This window comes from Rhynchophorus ferrugineus, unplaced genomic scaffold (assembly GCF_030347505.1).
Source record: "Rhynchophorus ferrugineus isolate W39M unplaced genomic scaffold, kcgeb_rfMv2 rfM6, whole genome shotgun sequence".
Lineage (NCBI taxonomy): Eukaryota > Metazoa > Arthropoda > Insecta > Coleoptera > Curculionidae > Rhynchophorus > Rhynchophorus ferrugineus.
The window spans coordinates 3,271,353-3,289,856 of record NW_027472585.1 but is presented as its reverse complement, the minus strand read 5'-3'; the positions used below and the strand labels follow the sequence as shown (position 1 = coordinate 3,289,856).

The window sequence follows — 18,504 nt, the reverse complement described above, 5'->3', positions numbered from 1 at the left end:
ATGTTTGAATAGATCTCTCTCTATCAGGCAATCTGCGAAATAGTATTTTGTGATTACCTGATATTGTAAACAAGATCTTGTTTTGGTCAGACCTTGGTCAGGTCGATGTTCCGATTTTTATAACAATTGTCTGAGTTTATTTCCACGAATCGGACAACATTGCTTTAAAATGAACTCTTGCTGACTCGTGAACGACTTTACTCTATCGTGGGACGAAAATTTTACTGAAACTGAAATTATCAACATTTGGGTCTTTTTGGTTCGGGTAAATTTGACTTGAAAAATACTGTAATATCTTTCTGGCAGAATTTATTTTAGGGAGATGTTATTCATTACTATCATGGGGCTGGTCGAAAAGGACAAAATCTGGCAAATATAGTCGAATTAATTATTAACTACTAATAGGTCAATTGAAAAGTCCCCGGCCTGACACATACATGGCGCTACTAGAATTAAATTCATATATTTTTTAGTTAACCCTAACCCTCAAGAGATGCGTGTATAAATTTTATAGCTATCGAATCATTAGTTTATGAATTATAGCATTTTGAAAGAAACAACTTTGGTTATTGTGAAAAAATGGATAAAAAGGAATTTTGCGTGCTGATAAAATATTGCTTTTTGAAGGGAAAAAATACAGTTGAAGAAAAAACTTGGCTTGATGCCGAGTTTCCGGACACTGCCCCAGGAAAATCAACCATTAAGGATTGGTATGCTAAGTTTAGACCTGGTGAAATGAGCACCGAAGACGGTGAACGCAGTGGACGCCCAAAAAAGGTTGTTACCGACGAAAGCATTTAAAAAATCCACAAAATGATTTTGAATGACCGTAAATTGAAAATGGATGAAATAGCAGACACCCTAAAGATATCAACTGAACGTGTATATACTGAAACCTATATGGACATAACGAAGTTCAATTATGGGTATGCTGCAAAAAGTAAGAGTAAAGAGTATAAACAAAATAGAAATTTTTCAGAACAAAGTCCTGAGAAGTACTGTGGACGCACCCAAATACTACAGGAATGACTACCTACATCGACACCTTCAGATACCCCTAGTTAGTCAAGAAATCAAGAGAATTGCAAGGGAGTATAAGGAAGGACTTCATTCGACGAAAATTTCTTCCCAGCAAGCATTCTTTTGAGATCTGAGAACAGGATCGCTGGTGGCCAGATCTAGAGAATACGGTGGATGGGGGAGCAATTCGAAGCCCAATTCGTGGATTTTTGCCATCGTTTTCACTGACTTGTGACCCGGTGCATTGTCTTGATGAAGCAGCACTTCCTTTTTCTTCAAATGCGGCCGTTTGTCGGTGATCGCCGAAACTGAGGCCCATTTTGAGGCAAAGGTCAAATCGTACTACAAAAATGGTATCGAAAAGTTGGTGGGTCGTTATAATCAGTGTATCACCCTTGAAGGGAATTATGTTGAATAAAAAAAAACTGATTTTGCCAAAAAAATGTGTTTTATTATGGTAGCCCGGGGACTTTTCAATTGACCTGTTAGAATGTTAAAATAAATTACATTTGATAACATTTTTGTTCAATTATTTTATTTATATTAGAATTATGTTGTATATCAAAGCCCAACTGAACTAAAATTAAGAGCTGATGGGACCAAATTGCCACGTTTTGACGTAATAAATTTAGATGACGTATGTACAAAATAACTTTGAATAGACTATATGTATGAAATCATAACATTGCACACTTATGATTAGTTAAAATATCTCTTACAAATACTGGAAAGAAATTAGCGACACACCTGGTATATAAGAAATACACTCACGACTACAATTTAACTAACAGCAAATGGTTCTCATATCCAGTGAGAAGCTTAATATTCTTTATTTGAATGGAGCGATTACCAACAACAGTGAAACTGAAAGTGTTCGCCCACGCAGACCGAACAACGAACACCCCCACAGAAGCAGCATATTCTCGTCGAACTAGTCCGAGGCGATTCATCAAAAGTGCTCATATAAATCTCTGCGAGGAAAGAATGAAAATGTCGAGAAAGCAATAGGCCGTGCCATTAAAGAAAGAGAAAAAAATAAGGTCGGTAAAGTGTCGCAAGAATCGCCCCGTATTGTATTTAAATGCTGTAGTCTTTCATCATCGGCCCCAACGCGAATAGAATTTGGTAATGTTTTGTTATTATCGTTTTGCGTTTGAATAAGGCGATTAGTGGCGTTGATAAAACGAAACTCTTGACCATTACGAGAGAAATCTCTTCCAAAAACGGTCGAGCCAATCTTTCCCCGATGAAAAATTTTGTGTCCGTAACACGGAGTGTGGTGCACTTTCTCTTTTTTTCTTTTTAATATACATTGAGCACTTGCACAACGATCTGCCGAGTATAGTTAGCACGTAACATCGTTTTTTCCTATATGGTGACAGCGTTAATTGTTCGGGCGAAGAGAAAAACGACGGTTTATCAGTCATCGATAAATAACGGTAATGATCATGAGAAGATCATCTTGGGTTACTTGTATATGGCGTTTTCGAATCGTTGAGAAACTGAAATTAGATGAAGAAATAGGCAACAAATCAATCTTTAGATGCTCACTGTTAAACATAAATTAACGTAACACTGTTGTATGTTATGGCAGCACCAAATCATGTATCACAAATTGATATAATGTAACAAATATTGTTAGACACTTGGTTCACTTAAACTTTATTACAGGAGATAGACAAAATAATATGAATACCCTGCAATATGCAGTGCAATATAAGAAAGGCACAATATTCCGCTGTTCAGGTTATTTTGTCCATCCCTTGTATAAGTAGGTTTAATTTTTTATTCAGTATTAAAAAGCCCTTAGGGCTAAAAATATTATATATGTGATTAAACCTGACACAGTAATTTAAAGTAATTTTTATTCAGTTTGAAGCTTTACTGTGAAATATTGGAACAATGTATTTTATTCAAAGTATTGTCTATGTGCAGCCGGTACTTTTCCCTTACTATCAGGTAATTTACGGTATATTTTGTAATTACGAGGTATCTTTTGAGGCTATCCAGAAATTGACGACCCATATTTGGTATCCTCACAAGAAAACCACTCACATATCGGAACTATCATTCCATATAGCAACAACGCTAAATATCTCCGAATGAATCTTGATGCAAAACTTCGCTGGAAGGAACGTATAAAGAAGAAAAGAAAAGAACTGAAATTGAAATATAGAAAAATGTATTGGCTAAATGGAAGAAAATCACAATTATCAGTACATAATAATTTGCTATTATACAAGTAAATACTGAAACCTATATGGACATACCGAGTTCAATTATGGGGCTGCTCAGCAAAGAGTAACATAAACAAAATACAATTTTTTTCAGAACAAAGTCCTGAGAAGTATTGTGAACGCATCCAAATACTACAGGACTGACTACCTACATCCAGACCTTTAGATACCCCCAGTCAGTCAAGAAATCAAGAGAATTGCAAGGGGACATGAAGAAAGACTCCATTCGAATGAGAATATTGAAGTATTGCAACTTTCGAATATCACCAAAGCAGGACTCAAAAGAATCAAACCATCTGATCTGGTGTAGTGTTCTGTAATGAGGTGCATGTAATAAAAAATACAGCAGTGGCATCGCTGGAAAGAACGTATAAAGAAGAAAAGAAAAGCACTGAAATTGAAATATAGAAAAATGTATTGGCTAAATGGAAGAAAATCATAATTATCAGTACATAATAATTTGCTATTATATAAGTAAATACTGAAACCTATATGGACATACCGAGTTCAATTACGGGGTTGTTCAGCAAAGAGTAACATAAACAAAATACAATTTTTTTCAGAACAAAGTCCTGAGAAGTATTGTGGACGCATCCAAATACTACAGGATTGACTACCTACATCAAGACCTTGAGATATCCCTAGTCAGTCCAGAAATGAAGAGAATTGCAAGAGGACATGAAGAAAGACTCCATTCTCATGAGAATATTGAAGTATTGCAACTTTTGAATACCACCAGAGCAGGACTCAAAAGAATCAAACCATCTGATCTCGTGTAGTGTTCTGTAGTGAGGTGCATGTAATAAATCAGCAGTGACATGTATAAACATTATTTCATCAGAGACTGAGATAGGGCCGATGGGTCCTCCTAGTTATATACCTAGATTTAAGTTATCATAAAGACAAATTGTAGGTTAGTTGCAAACGATTAGTGATAATGTAATAATTAAATAATAATAAATATAACGGAACAAATAGTAATCAGAAGGAGTAGGGTTTGGAGGATACGGCGTGTGGGATAGCACTTCCCATTTTCGTGTTTCCCAGTATGTGTTCATCGGTTCATCATGCAATATGTGCTCGAGTGGTGTCATGTTGAAGAACAACACTGTTGTATCATTGCTCATATTTCGGTAGTTTTTTTGTGCAGTGTTCGGCCCAAACGCACCAATTGCAGTCGACAGCGGTCTCGTCGATTAATGCCTTCAAATGTATTTGGCTGTCCAAAACGCTTTTTGTCCTTGGTGTCAAAGTTGCCACTTTTAAAACATCGAAATCAGTATTCACATGTTGAAATGGACGGAACATGATTGCCATAAGCTCACATAGCATTGAATGATCTTCATCCACCTTTTCCTTCAAACTAAAGTAAAACCTCCAGCAAATACGATTTGCTTGGTACAAATTCAGACATTTCCAAAGCATTGAAATAGTATATTACACCACAAGGGCTGAAAGTTGGATTTTCGGCCCTGCTCGGCTTCGCCTCGGGAACCATGACGATCAGGGTCGAGATTTCAATTTTTGGCCCGTGTGGTGTATACGATTTTTTTCGTACCCGGTCGAAAGTACGTTTTTAATTTAACTTTAAATTTTGATGAGCATGTTTTTGATGCCTGTATAACTATATATATGTTTTGATTCGTATAACATCTTCCCGTCCGTGGATTCATTAGATGATAACGTATTGTTCATTTTGCTGGATTATTGAATCAAGTGACGACAAAACAACATTGACGATTATTTTTAAGGTTAGAGGTAGCAACATTAATGACAGCGGTAAACAATTTGTTGCAGCGACAGAATAATTAGTCCCTAGTTACGAGTATAAATACGCATAAGAAATTCTTTCTTCCCGCCGTTATGGAGGGCGCGGGTGTACTTCTCATAGGGAGTAAAAGTTTAACTTTCTTCCCTGTTATTAGGGACGAAAGTACGTACTTTCGACCGAGGTATGAAAAAAGTGTTTGTCCACACTTCGATTATTTAATATTCAATGTTATATATTTTGATGTTACTGTGTACCATGTGTAGTAAATCCTTGAGAATTAATTTATACGCCTGATAAAACACAACTAGCGCTGATATTTAGCTATTTCGGATTTTGGTGTGAATAAAATATCGCTGCAGCATTGCACCATCGTCAGAAATTATATTTGCTGAAAACGACGCGACGTCGAAGAAAGCAAGAAAAAAAATCATGCGAACGTTCCGCCTCTGGCCGAACTTTACCAACGGAGCCTACATAACTTTAATAAACCAAATACATATAATGACTAGAACTGGATATTGCCCAATAATTACACATTTGGTAAGAAGTCGCTGAATTTCAGTACGAAATAAATTCGGAAAGTAGGTTAATGGTTTGGTCTATTTGTGAAACGAAATTTTGACGGTGCAGCAGTGTACGCTGGCGGCGTGTTCTCCGTTGCCCAAGCGTGTCGACTTGGTAAAAACGGCGAGAAGTGGGATAGAACCAGAGAGCAGGAGAGAAAAAAAACGACAACAACCGAACAACAACAAAGTTGAAAACACGGGTGGTTAGCGGCGTATCTGCTGAAATCCAAGTTCGGGAGGCAGCTGGCGATGGGAATGGGGGCGGCGAGGAGGATATTTTGTCACGTTTAAGCCGGTTCGGTTTTGCAACAACCGAGACGTAGCACCAGATGGCGATAATTTAATCTCTCCAGACGGAAAAAACCGACGCAAAAAACACCATTTAGATGTTTGCCTAAATATTATACCGACCTAAATCATATTGCAGAAACATTTTTATCTAAAAAGGCTTTTAATGCTGTACAGATACATGTAAAAACTATGTTTATATAAAATTTATTTATAAAATTCATATTGTATTCTGTTTAGAAAGTAACAAACAATATAAAAACAATTGTTTTAAAGATTGGAATAACATTGTCTCTTATCAAGGAAACGAAATAAATTTGGAAGCCTCCTCCTTTATAATATATAATAAACTAGCGACCCGCCCCGGCTTCGCACGGGTGCAATGCTGATACTAAATTAAATACACTACAGAAAAAATATGAACGTTGTATATAAAAACATAGCGGCCCGCTCCGACTTTGCACGGGCATAAAATATATATGCCTATGTCACTCAATGAAAACATGATTAAAATCGATCCAGTATTTTTGGTTCATTCATTACTGCCCTTGGCCTGCACGCATTAAATTTGGAGTAAAACAATTCCTCTTCCCCTATACTTACTATGAACATTTCCTGCTATCTTTGGAATATCTAAATTCATACAATTTTTATTACATTACACATTTTTAAACGCAAATTTTAAATTTGTAATATCTCCGAAAATATTTGTTTAATTTACATGCTGTAAGGAACCATATTGATCTAGATTAATTGCACACTGTATTTAAGGTACTTAATTCGATAAGGATTAATGCCGTATTGCTTAAAATAGCTTCGTAAATAAGCCATTTTCTCACGTAAAAAGTAAAAAATAAAAATGGTTAATGTGGGTTATCCCTAAAAGATAAACATATACCATCGCGGACTTTTTTGTAGATCTTTTTATGGTGTACAATACTGTAGTACATTAATTTGATCTAACTCGTAGGGTTAGGTAGCGTTTTCGCTAATTGCTAAATAAGCCTAAAAAAATAGGTTAATTTACGACATCACGTTAGAAACCTCTAAAATTAGCAATGTTACCTTAGTATATTATGCATGTATTATACATATAAACCTTCCTCTTGAATCACTCTATCTATTGAAAAAAACCGCATCAAAATCCGTTGCGTAGTTTTAAAGATTTAAGCGCACATAGGGATATAGGGACAGAAAAGGTGACTTTGTTTTATACTATGTAGTGATTTGGAAGCCTTTTGGAAGTTTAGTTTCATAAGAATTGTCATCACAATAACAATACACAAAGGCTTCTCATTCAATCAATTAACAAGTGATAATTATTCTCGAAGTCGTCTTCAGTACTTCATCCTTTAATATTATGTAACAATATATGTAACGTTGAATAGGTTTAGGATTCTACATAAATATACTTGCTTGTTGATAGATTACAGAATAAAACACATAGAAATATTGTGTCCAAAGATAAACACATTAGAGTAGAATATTACAAAAATCATAAGAAGCTACAAATTGAGATATTCAGATATAACAGGTCAATTAAAAAATCCCGGGCCTAGCAGAGTAAAACACATTTTTTTTGCAAAATTAGCTTTTTGTATTCAACATATTTCCCTTCAAGGGCGATACACTGATTATAGCGACCCTCCAACTGTTCGATACTATTTTTGTAGTACGATTTGTCCTTTATGTACGATACGATTTATTCTATGATACTTTAATATGTGCGATATTCATACATAGTTAACGTTATGTTACAACATAATATTCTTAGAATTAGAAAAAAATAAATCAAAGTCCATCGGTATCTATAGCATATAGTATTTTGTTGCTCAACCGCAAAAACATAACGTTAAACATCAAGAAGTGAAATTGAAAATGATTTGTCTCCCAACAGAAATTAAACTAAATTAACTGGAACAAAAAAAAAATCGATAGTATCCGTCATGTTCGAACGGTTCCACAGCTTGATTCTGAAAATGTCAAAGATACTGTTCCGTCATTGTAAACGTGAATTTAGAAACACAGAGGTATAACACGTAAACATTCCGTTTACCTGCAATCTATAGTTTGGAAAGAATATTCAGAGTCTCGGATGAAGAAGTATTTTTAACATTTAAACTTATTTCGGCTGCAGTTTCGCAGGGTAGTGTCTTGGTACCACTCCTGTATCTGCTCCATAGAGCTGATATCCCAATAACAAAAGACATATCTCTGTCTAGGTTTGTTTGCCTTTTGTTTTAGGTTTGTAGATAAAGTACAAGTGGCAGTCAACAATATCCACAAATGGACTAGAGTCGCCAAACTTGTCCATGTTAATTTTTTGATGAGTTGAAATGACAAAAACTAATTATATCATTTAGCGGATGCCCGATTCGTCAAGCGAAATACCTCGACATCTGATGATAGGCTAAATTGAAAACATTACGTTAGATAGAAGGTAGCAGAGCAGATCGGACTCAAAACCAAAGAACTGTGTGGTTAGAGAGATTGGAGATTTACCAGTCTTACATAAAGTCTATTTGGACTTATGGAATTCGAACCTGGGGTTGCAGTAAAGCATTAAGCCAACTAAAAATTCAGCCATGCCAAGAAAAGGATTATTGAAGAACTACACGATGAACTCGAAGTCAAATGAATATACAAAGAAATAAGGTTTCTAAACCACAGCAGCGCAGAAGCAATACAGCTACTGGACAACACGTAGGAAATCAGAAGATTGAAACGAACCAAACCACATGAACCTCTATAGTTTATGTGTAGTGTATTTATTGATGCAAATACAATAATAGTAATAAATTAATTTTATAAATGATTAAGCATATCTAATGTAACATGTAACAAAAAAATTCATTTACCAAGAAAAAAGAATACATTAAAAATATAAACATCGAATCCGTCAAAAGGCTTCTGGTCATTCAACGAAGAAAAACACAAACAAGCGCCTGGAGGAAATTTGACAGTGACGTCACAGTTTTAACGACGAGGAAAAGGAGAAGGAAAACTAATAAGTAAACTCATTTTTTTCGAAGCAAGAAGAAAAACTTCATACATAACTTGTCGGCAAAATATACGATAATACCCGGCCATCTTTCAAACTTCCACTAAATAAAAGGGGAAAAAAGAGGAAACTTTTTCCATAAGGCCCGTTTTTCTTCTTGATAAGTTACGCGCCAGGCCAACAAAGGAAAATATGAAAATTTCATATAAGAAATGGGGGGTCAGCCAGTATTTTTTAACAGATGTACATTTTTTTATATACTACTTATAATTAAAATTATACTGACTTAAAACGAGAAAAAACACAGTTTTTGGAAAGAATTATCCTTGTTGGCTAGGATGAAAAACATGTTATAACCGATGAAAATTGTATTTGCTGAATATTACCGTGGAAAGTACAATTTAAACACAGAGAAAATTAAACATTGTGTGTATCGAATACAACAATATTGAAATTAAAACAGTATTTAAATAAATAATTGTTGCCGGGTTTAAAACGTTGTATTGGAAACGTTCGAACAATACTAGTGAAAAAGTGAAAGTCTAATTAGAACATTTTTTAAAATTGTCCACGTATGTATAATCAATACGAATGTATAATCAGATTTTCGTTATACATATATCGAGGAACAACGCCTTATCAATACTGCGTTCTTTCTCTCTGTTCCACTTAAAGAAAGTGAAAACGAATAAATTCAAATCAATTTAGATGCTCGGTATTGTCATTTGTTAACAAGCTCTTATTTCTCTAGTTTTAATCTGAACAAATCCATTCATAAAATGCTAATTACTGTTTACTAATGATGCTTCTAATCAACAATATTAATATAATAAAGGAAGGAAAAAATATTATTAATAGAATAATTAACATAATAGATAATTAGAATAATTAATATAATAAAGGAAAAAAAAGGAAATATAATAAAATATAAATTATAGGGCGTCATTAAATAACATAACTGTTAAAAAGTATAAATTTCAAAATGTTTAAAATAATTCTTGGTTTATTAGGAATTCATTAAAAAAAAAGGAAATTATTTGATGAATTAATTCCTTTTTTAAAACAGAGGAATTTATTCTCTTATTAATAATTAGAAAAAAAAATAACGAAAGTAAATCTGTGTATGTGCAGTTCACCTACAATCAGACCGTACAAGCACCAATAACATTAAATAATACTATTATTCCATATAGCAATAACGCTAAATATCTCGGAATGAATCTTGATGCAAAACTTCGCTGAAAGCAACATATAAAGAAGAAAAGAACTGGAATTGAAATAAAGGAAAATGTATTGGGTCATTGGAAGGTAATCACAATTATCAGTACGTAATAAATTGCTATTGAATAAGCAAATAATGAAACCTATATGGACATACGGAATTCAATAATGGGGATGTTCTGTAAAGAGTAACTTAAGGAAAATACAAATTTTTTAGAACAAGGTCCTGAGAAGTCTTGTGGGCGCATCCAAATACCACAGGACTGACTACCTACATCGAGACCTTCAGATATTCACAGTTAGTCGGGAAATCGAGACTTGCAAGGGGACATGAGGAAAGACCCCATTCTCATGTGATTATTGAAGTATTGCAAATTTTGGATACCACCAGAACAGGACACAGACTCAAAAGAATCAAACTATCTGAACTTGTGTAGTAAGGTGCATGTAATAAAATATACAGCACTGACATGTATAAATATTATTTCACCAAAGACTGGGATAAGGCTCGATATCGAAAAATGTATAATAAAATCGGTCTTGTACTAATTTTTGTCATTATGTAAAATGTATATAAAAAAGTCAGTGAAGATGATTTTAAATATAAATAACATAATCGTTAAACAGTGTAAATATCAAAAAAAAAAAATTAAAAACTTCTATTTCATCAAGAATTAATTTAAAAAAGATTTAATTAAATACAACTGAATTTCGTTAAAATATAATTCTCCATTTAGAAAAATAGAGGAATTTATTATATCATTGATAATTAGAATTGCAAATAACAATATAATTAATTATGCCTAATATCGAATGATGATGATTTTAAAAATTTCATTTCTATATATATATATATATATATATATATATATATATATATAAATGGGAAATGTTCCGTAGGTGGATGTTTGTATAAGTTGTGCGTAAAACATGTGCGAATTCAGTACCATTTTTCACGTGTCATATGTATGTGTGAGATGTATCACACTATTTCCATACGAATTGAAGACTCAATGGCGCGCGAGAGCCATTAAAATTAACAATTCCCACAGACGATAACGTTTTTCTTGACTATTACACGTTGTTAAACAAAATGGGGTATTATTAAAACTACAAAAAAAAAGAAAAAACGGAAACGGATCAATTGCACAGTTATTTGCATTTTTTTCTCTAAATTATGACTAGAGCTGTTGTTCACTAGCGACCGTTAGTAATTTTCTTATTACCAAACGCAAACCACAATATCATGACCAGAAGTTTTAGAATATTTCCTAGTGTTTAACACTATCATTGATAAATTCAATGATTCAAAACTTGTGACGTCCTTAATTAGTGGGTACCAATGTTATCAACAGTGCAAAACTATGACAGAAAAAGAATTAAGCTAGAAACGGATGTATTTTGTGTTACATGAAGAGGTGTAGGAAAAAACTAATGTCTGATTAATATAAGACGTAACTTAATATTGTGAATATCGAATATCAGTAACGGATTAAAATCTTAAAAGTTTTCTTTGTGCTTAATCGTGATATGAATGTTAATCGAACTGGCAACATTTTCGCATTATAAAATCATTTCTCGACCAAGTCGGAGGATGGTATTTCGGTTCGTGATTTCACAGTAAATGTTACTGGAGTAGGCAAATTGGTTTCAACTTTTCGCATCGCCTATACACCTTTGACCAGACCAAAAGGTCCCTGATTTGGTAATTCTGTTGGTTCTGGCTTTCATTCCCCTTTATTTATTGATATATCATGATCATGAACGTGTAATACAAATACAATCATAACGATGTTGTTTTTAAACTGAAACAGGCCAAACAAGTTGTGTATTATTTCATTTGAATATATATGATATAATAACGCATCCCTAAGTAATCAAGAACTTAAAATTAAAAGCAAAATGGCAGAAACAAGATCCTAGTAGTAACACTAATGTTTTAAAAGGATTGATTAAATATGTAGTTTAATGCAAAAATCTGTAATACTATTTTTATATTAACACAATGATGATATCCCATGATAATAATCAAAACCAAATCGAATCGATTTTGTAATATGTTTGTATTATGTATGTATGTAAAATGGTGTCGCCACTACTAATTGGCAATGGGCACAGCTGAAAGAGCTTAAGTTTAGTTAAGATCGTTGCACAACCATCGTTTGTTGACAAATGACCCACATTTCGCGGTTTACAAGTAAATTACCTCATGTCGTCGGATCGTTTTTCAAATCTGCGTCTTGATACGCGATACATCGTATCACAGTTGCCATAAATTTGTATTTTATGTCAGCGGTTAAACCGAACAGTCAGATAAGGTTCATTCATGGGAAAAAGTGACGTTTTTAATTCATCATCCGAGCAACATCGCGAAAAAAAAACACCCCAACAGATCGATTAAATCAAAATAAGTGGTAAAAACATTAAAACCCAACAGGCGATAACCTGGCCAAACATCTGAAGCTTTTTGTTTGGATAATTGGAATAATTTATATCGACAATAAAACAATAATGATCCACAATAATATCCAACTGATGATTTTGCTGTGATATCGCAGCACCCCCATCGGCCGAGTTGTGAATCTAAACCACACGAAAATCCACACAAACACACACATAACATTTCATGAAAATCGGTCCAAGCGTATAGGAGGACTCCAGTAAACTATACATGAACAGAAGAATTATATGATATACAAATAAAACAAACTGAACATACAGGAAAACAATAAACAAGTAATACAAAAAACGTGAAAAAATTTGGATCAAAGCTCGACTCATTAAAAAGCCATAAAAACTATTATTGCAATTATAATTCTCTACATAAAATCAATTAGTTATTTTAGTAGGTATTTACTGGCTCCAAATATAACCAAGGTAATATTTTATATAAAATCAAAGCAGTGAACGTATTGAATCACCCACTATCATATTCACAATTCGATATGTTAAATTTGTATCTAGTGGGAAACGGATTCACATATTTTAGACTGAGTATTTGGGATTGGTACATATACAAGAAATCGTAGTAGTATACTACTTCGGTTAATATAAATGATATTCAGCCCAACGCAATGCTAAATTTAAAAAAAATGTCGTTGTTCATTGTGAGAAAATGAAACAGAATAATGGAATAAAAGCTTCTTCTATTTCTGTTACGTTAAGCCCTGTTTTTAAACTAAATTCCAAGGTTTTGATAAAACTAGGTCGCCTATTGAACTAGAATTGAACGAATCCGAAGTGTTTATGAATAAGGCTTCAACAAAGTGAATACAACATTATTTTTGATATCATCCTACTCTCCTCATTCTCACTTTTCCGATGCAGTTTACATATTTCGGGAACAAAATAAATTATAGACTGACAAATAAGAAAATCCTGGTACTCATTCATACCCTAACACATTCATTAATTCAATAAAATGATATACAAGCATTCAAATAACATATAGATTCTACTACAATAATAATATGTGATAATGCAGCTGGTCATGCGAGAAACTACATAATCGGACGTAATTTATCGATAAATTACGAGTGATTTAACCTTTCCAGTAATCAGTAATCATGTCAAGATTCCAAATGTCAAAAGAACCCGTTTTCCATCGTATTTTCTTTCTATCTGTTTTCATCGTACAATTTCTAGTCGCGCAAAAATGTTACGGTTGTTCGTTCATTCTGTTCTATGGCGAAAAAAAAACCACCATACTGGTTCAGTTACTATATTTTTCTGTCGGTAATGCAAATGAATGTTAATTACAGTTAATCGAACAGAACTGTACTTAACAGGAGTGAAAATATTCGTTATTCTTTCAATGCAATTTAGATAATTGAACTCGGGCATTAAAATAAAATTATAATGTAACTCATAAACCGGTCTAGAGCTGCTGGTAATTTTGTTTTAATAGCGCGGAAAAAGAGAGAGAAAGTTTTTCTAAATTAATCATAATATATTTAAAAGATTTCGAATCGGAATGTGGGGAACATCTATGTAGATCAATCAATAACTACAAATTTCTCCTAATTTAATTTGGTTGGCGTAGGGATAACGTTGTTTTTTGTCCTTAATCCAGATCGAGTCGAAATTGATCTCACTTGTTCGGTTTGTCTTCGTAGGGTTTTTTCGTGGTATTAATAAAAAGACAATGGGCTTTTCTCTCCCTGTTCTTTAGGGAATCGCTGTAGCGTCGGTGTTAAGTACTTTTATACAATAACATTCGAGTCCTTTTTGAAATAATTATTATTTTAATTTTTATAAGGATCTAGGATCTAATAACACGATATACCAAAATTGCATGCAAGCCAAAATTTTGAAGACTCTCGTAAGGTAACAAAGGCTCGATAACGTAAACGCTCAATAATGAAAACATTTTGCAAATTACAATTTAATTGAAAAATTGCAAATTAATTTTGTACCTAAAAAAATAATTCACTGTTGAAATATTTGTTTACATTTTTATAATTATATGTATACATAAGTCGTTTCTTTTAATAAAACGTTTGTTGTTTAAATCTTAAGGCACTTATATATTCATTCACTAAATAATTACATTCCAACTATACCTAAATAGCATCACAATGTACATATATATATATATATATATATATATATATATATATATATATATATATATATATATATATATATATATATATTGTGACCATGATTTAAAAAAGAAAAATATTTTTACTCATTACATGTTCGTGTTAAACTTCATTTACAAGATTTCTTGGGCGAACAAAGATCTTAAGCAATTTTATCATGCTAGAATCATTACTGGATTATTTTCATCAATTGAAACTTACTATGGCTTTTTCAGAGCTATCCCATAACAAATCTGGAACATTTCGTTTTCATTTTTTTTTAAATATACTTAGTATACAGAATTACATTCCCAGTATAATAGCTATCCATAATTAATATAAAATGTATATACATTATTACCATCATTTAAAACAGAAACATATTTTTACTCATCGCATTTACAACATTTCTTTTCTTTTACGAAATTACAAGAAGACCAACAATGCAATTTTAATCAATATTTAACCAATTTTGTATTCAAAATATGGTATTTAAAAATTAACATAACTGTGCTGTATATATTTGTGATCCAATATTATTACTGGATTCTTTTAATTAATTAAAATTTATTATAATTCACAGCCACCCACTAATAGATATTCTATAACAAATCTGCAACATTTAATTTCCACTTTTTTTGAAAATATAATTAGTACATAATATTATGTTTCAAGTATCATAGATATCAACAAATAATACCATCATTTCTGGCATTTAAAAAGAAAAGGATTTTTTTTGTATCTCTCTGATATATTTTATAACAAATAAAGAATATTTAATTTTCACTTGTTTAGAAAAACATACTAGGATATAGAATTACATTCCAAGCTTAATAGTTATCTATATATATAATATCACCATGTATAAACATTGTTACCATCATTTATAAGAGAAACAGATTTTTATTTATTGCATTTTTATGTAAAATTTGTGTTTTAAAGTAGCAGACCGTTTACATAATTTTCTAGACAATAAGATTTTAAGGAATTATGTCTTGAAATTTATTTAAATTAAAATTTTTCGTAACTCTTTCAGATAGATCTATAACAAATTTTGGAATATTTCTTTTTTTTTATATTCTCTTCGTATATACAATTACATTCCATGTATAATAGCTATATATAATATAACAATGTATGTTTTGTAAAACTCTAGACCATTTAAGTGTATCTGCAATTATCAGTGATGACTGGTTTAATATCAATAGCCAAATGAATCACGGATCACAGTAATTAATGGGTATTTCTTGGTAACGAGCTGATTATACTAGATTAACTAGATGGTATAGAGAATTGGAGGTGAGGTGAGTGTTTATTATATGGATTATAATATCCAGCGTTCGTCGATATCGATCCGAAGAGGAAGAAGCAACAAAAACACACTTACCTTCCAGCTTCATCCCAACCTCGAGGCATTTCTGGAAGCGACAGTAGGGACAGCGCTTCCTCTGGGTCTTGTCGATGTGACAGCTGCGCTCGGCCACGCACGTGTACACCTTTTTGTTTTGCACGGTCCTTTTAAAGAATCCCTTGCAGGACTCGCAGGTCAACAGGCCGTAATGGTACCCGGACACCTTATCGCCGCACACAGGACACAACTCCTCGATGCCGTCCTTGGTATCCGGCATTTCGGCCCCGGCGAGAGAGGTGGCCGCAGGTCCCGATATCTGGTACGCCATATCGATGCCGCCCATGGTCTGGGTGCCTGGCGAGAACAAATAGGACGCGTCCAGATTAGAAACGGTCTGGCCCATCATTATGTTGGCGGCATGGTGGTGCTGACCGCCCATGCCGCCGCCCATCGCCTGCTGACAACTGCCGTAGGCGGTTGATATGGGTGGCGAGCCGTAGTGGCTCAGCGGGCTGGAGGCCTGAGTGGCGGCCGGCGAGTCCCCTTGGTTGGCGCCGAACGGGGACATGTTCAATGATAACAACGTCGAATGGTTTTCCATGTCAAGTAACATTTCTTTGAGAACCCGTCACCTGCACAAGAGAATTTCGACCATATCTCGGGGGGAAGAGAATCCGCGAAACACTAACGAGCACAGTTCGGGGGTGTAGGCGGGTAGTAATCCAAATAGAATCCGAAGATGAAGATGACAATACGACACAACACTCGCGACACGGGATGATAACGTAAAAAAATAATAAAAACAACCACGGCGGGAGTGTCGGCGGAGACGACGTCCGTTAGCGACGGTAGGCGACGCGAGACTGACCAAGAGCTCGGCGGGTTGGAGCGTATTCGACTCCCTTCGATGCCGACTGGCCTGCTCTGGGGTACGACACGAAATGATTACGGGCAGCTCGTGTAATAACAAGTGAAAGTGACTGACCTACTTTCCATTGAACCAGGTCTATGTTACTGCTGTGAAGTCATACATACACACACACACACACACACACTTACAACACACATCTCGCACGGTAAGGCGCTGTCGCGGCGTTGCCACATTTTCGCTCTCGCTTGCATCGGTAATCGCATATGATTTATCCGAAATATATTGTCGTGCCTTGTCGCTTGGTGATGATGCTTTTGTTATATTAGTGCTCTTTTTATTCTTAGAAAAAAATCGAATCTCCAGAAATTAACTTATTTAAAAATCAGCTTTAATTTTTGACCATGATATATTAGTCCAAACATAATTTATCCAATTGTGATCCGTTTGCAAATAACAATTAAATAAACCCCTCTAATAATATCAATTATGATTGATATTATATTGTGTTAACATAATATTACAGTTTTTTTCCCAAGAAGGCCTTTGCTGATAAATGGTATAACGAAATGGTAAGTTGGTTTTAGTCTTGAGTATTAGTTAGAGTATTCAGATTGAATCACCTGCATCTGTGTGCGAAAACATTGAAACATTTCGAAAATTAGGGAAACTATCGAAATCTTGAAATAGTTTAGTTCATTCCTGGTTTTTATGTTATTCGAAATGAAAGTAAATGGAGTGCACTACCTGATTTTGTGGTCACTATTGGATGGTACTGATTGATTTTAAGGGAATCGTATAACGTGATGCATCAAAATCGGATTAAATTCTGTATTCATTACACTCTGTACGTGTGTCACCACTTGGAATAAGTTTTTTTTTATGTCATATATATCCCACATCATGTATATCCCATATCATGTATATCATGACACATCGTAACATCACAAAACTAGAAATAATACTGAACACAAATTATAACTTTTATTGTCTAATAATAGAGCTTCATTAAAATTTTATTTTAATTATAATGATCTTGTTTTGCTATAATGCTTTTTTAGAAACTGCCCAATTAATATTGAATCTATTAAATGAAAGTGAAAACACTAATTACCCAGTAACATAATATGATAGAACAACGAGTAATACTTCAGACACATTACCTTTTATTGTCTAACAATAGAGCATCATTAAAAATCTGTTTTAATTGTCATGATCTTGGTAAATATATTCTTTAAATTATATCAAAGTTTAAATTTTAATTAGTATACTATTACAATGAATCTTTGTCTTGCAATGACATATTTTTTAACTGACCAGTTAATGCTGCATCTATGAAATGAAACTGAAATGAAAAAAAAACACCTATTACCAAGTTCCGTAACATTACAAAACTAGAAGTGGTACTTTAGACACATTAACTGTTATTGTCTAATAATAGATTATCATTAAAAGTGTGTTTTAATTATCATGGTCTTAGTAAATTTATTATTTTAGTTATATCAAAGTTTTAATTTTAATTAATATTCTCTTACAAGGAAACTTTCTTTCGCAATGATGCTTTTTTAAGAAACTGTCCTATTAATGTTGAATCTATG

General features: G+C 33.4%; 1 protein-coding gene across 3 annotated transcripts in view; it reads right to left on the bottom strand.

Moving 5' to 3' along the window:
- ftz-f1 (ftz transcription factor 1) overlaps window positions 1-18,504 on the bottom strand; it is a 228,197-nt gene that overhangs the window by 48,724 nt on the left and 160,969 nt on the right. For 2 of the 3 annotated variants that reach the window (XM_076408309.1, XM_076408310.1), the window contains exon 2: window positions 16,075-16,392. In XM_076408309.1, coding sequence (XP_076264424.1) covers window positions 16,075-16,392 — 318 coding nt within the window. Of the gene's footprint in view, window positions 1-16,074; window positions 16,797-18,504 lie in introns of those variants that run through there. The other variant, XM_076408308.1, reaches the window with a different exon arrangement.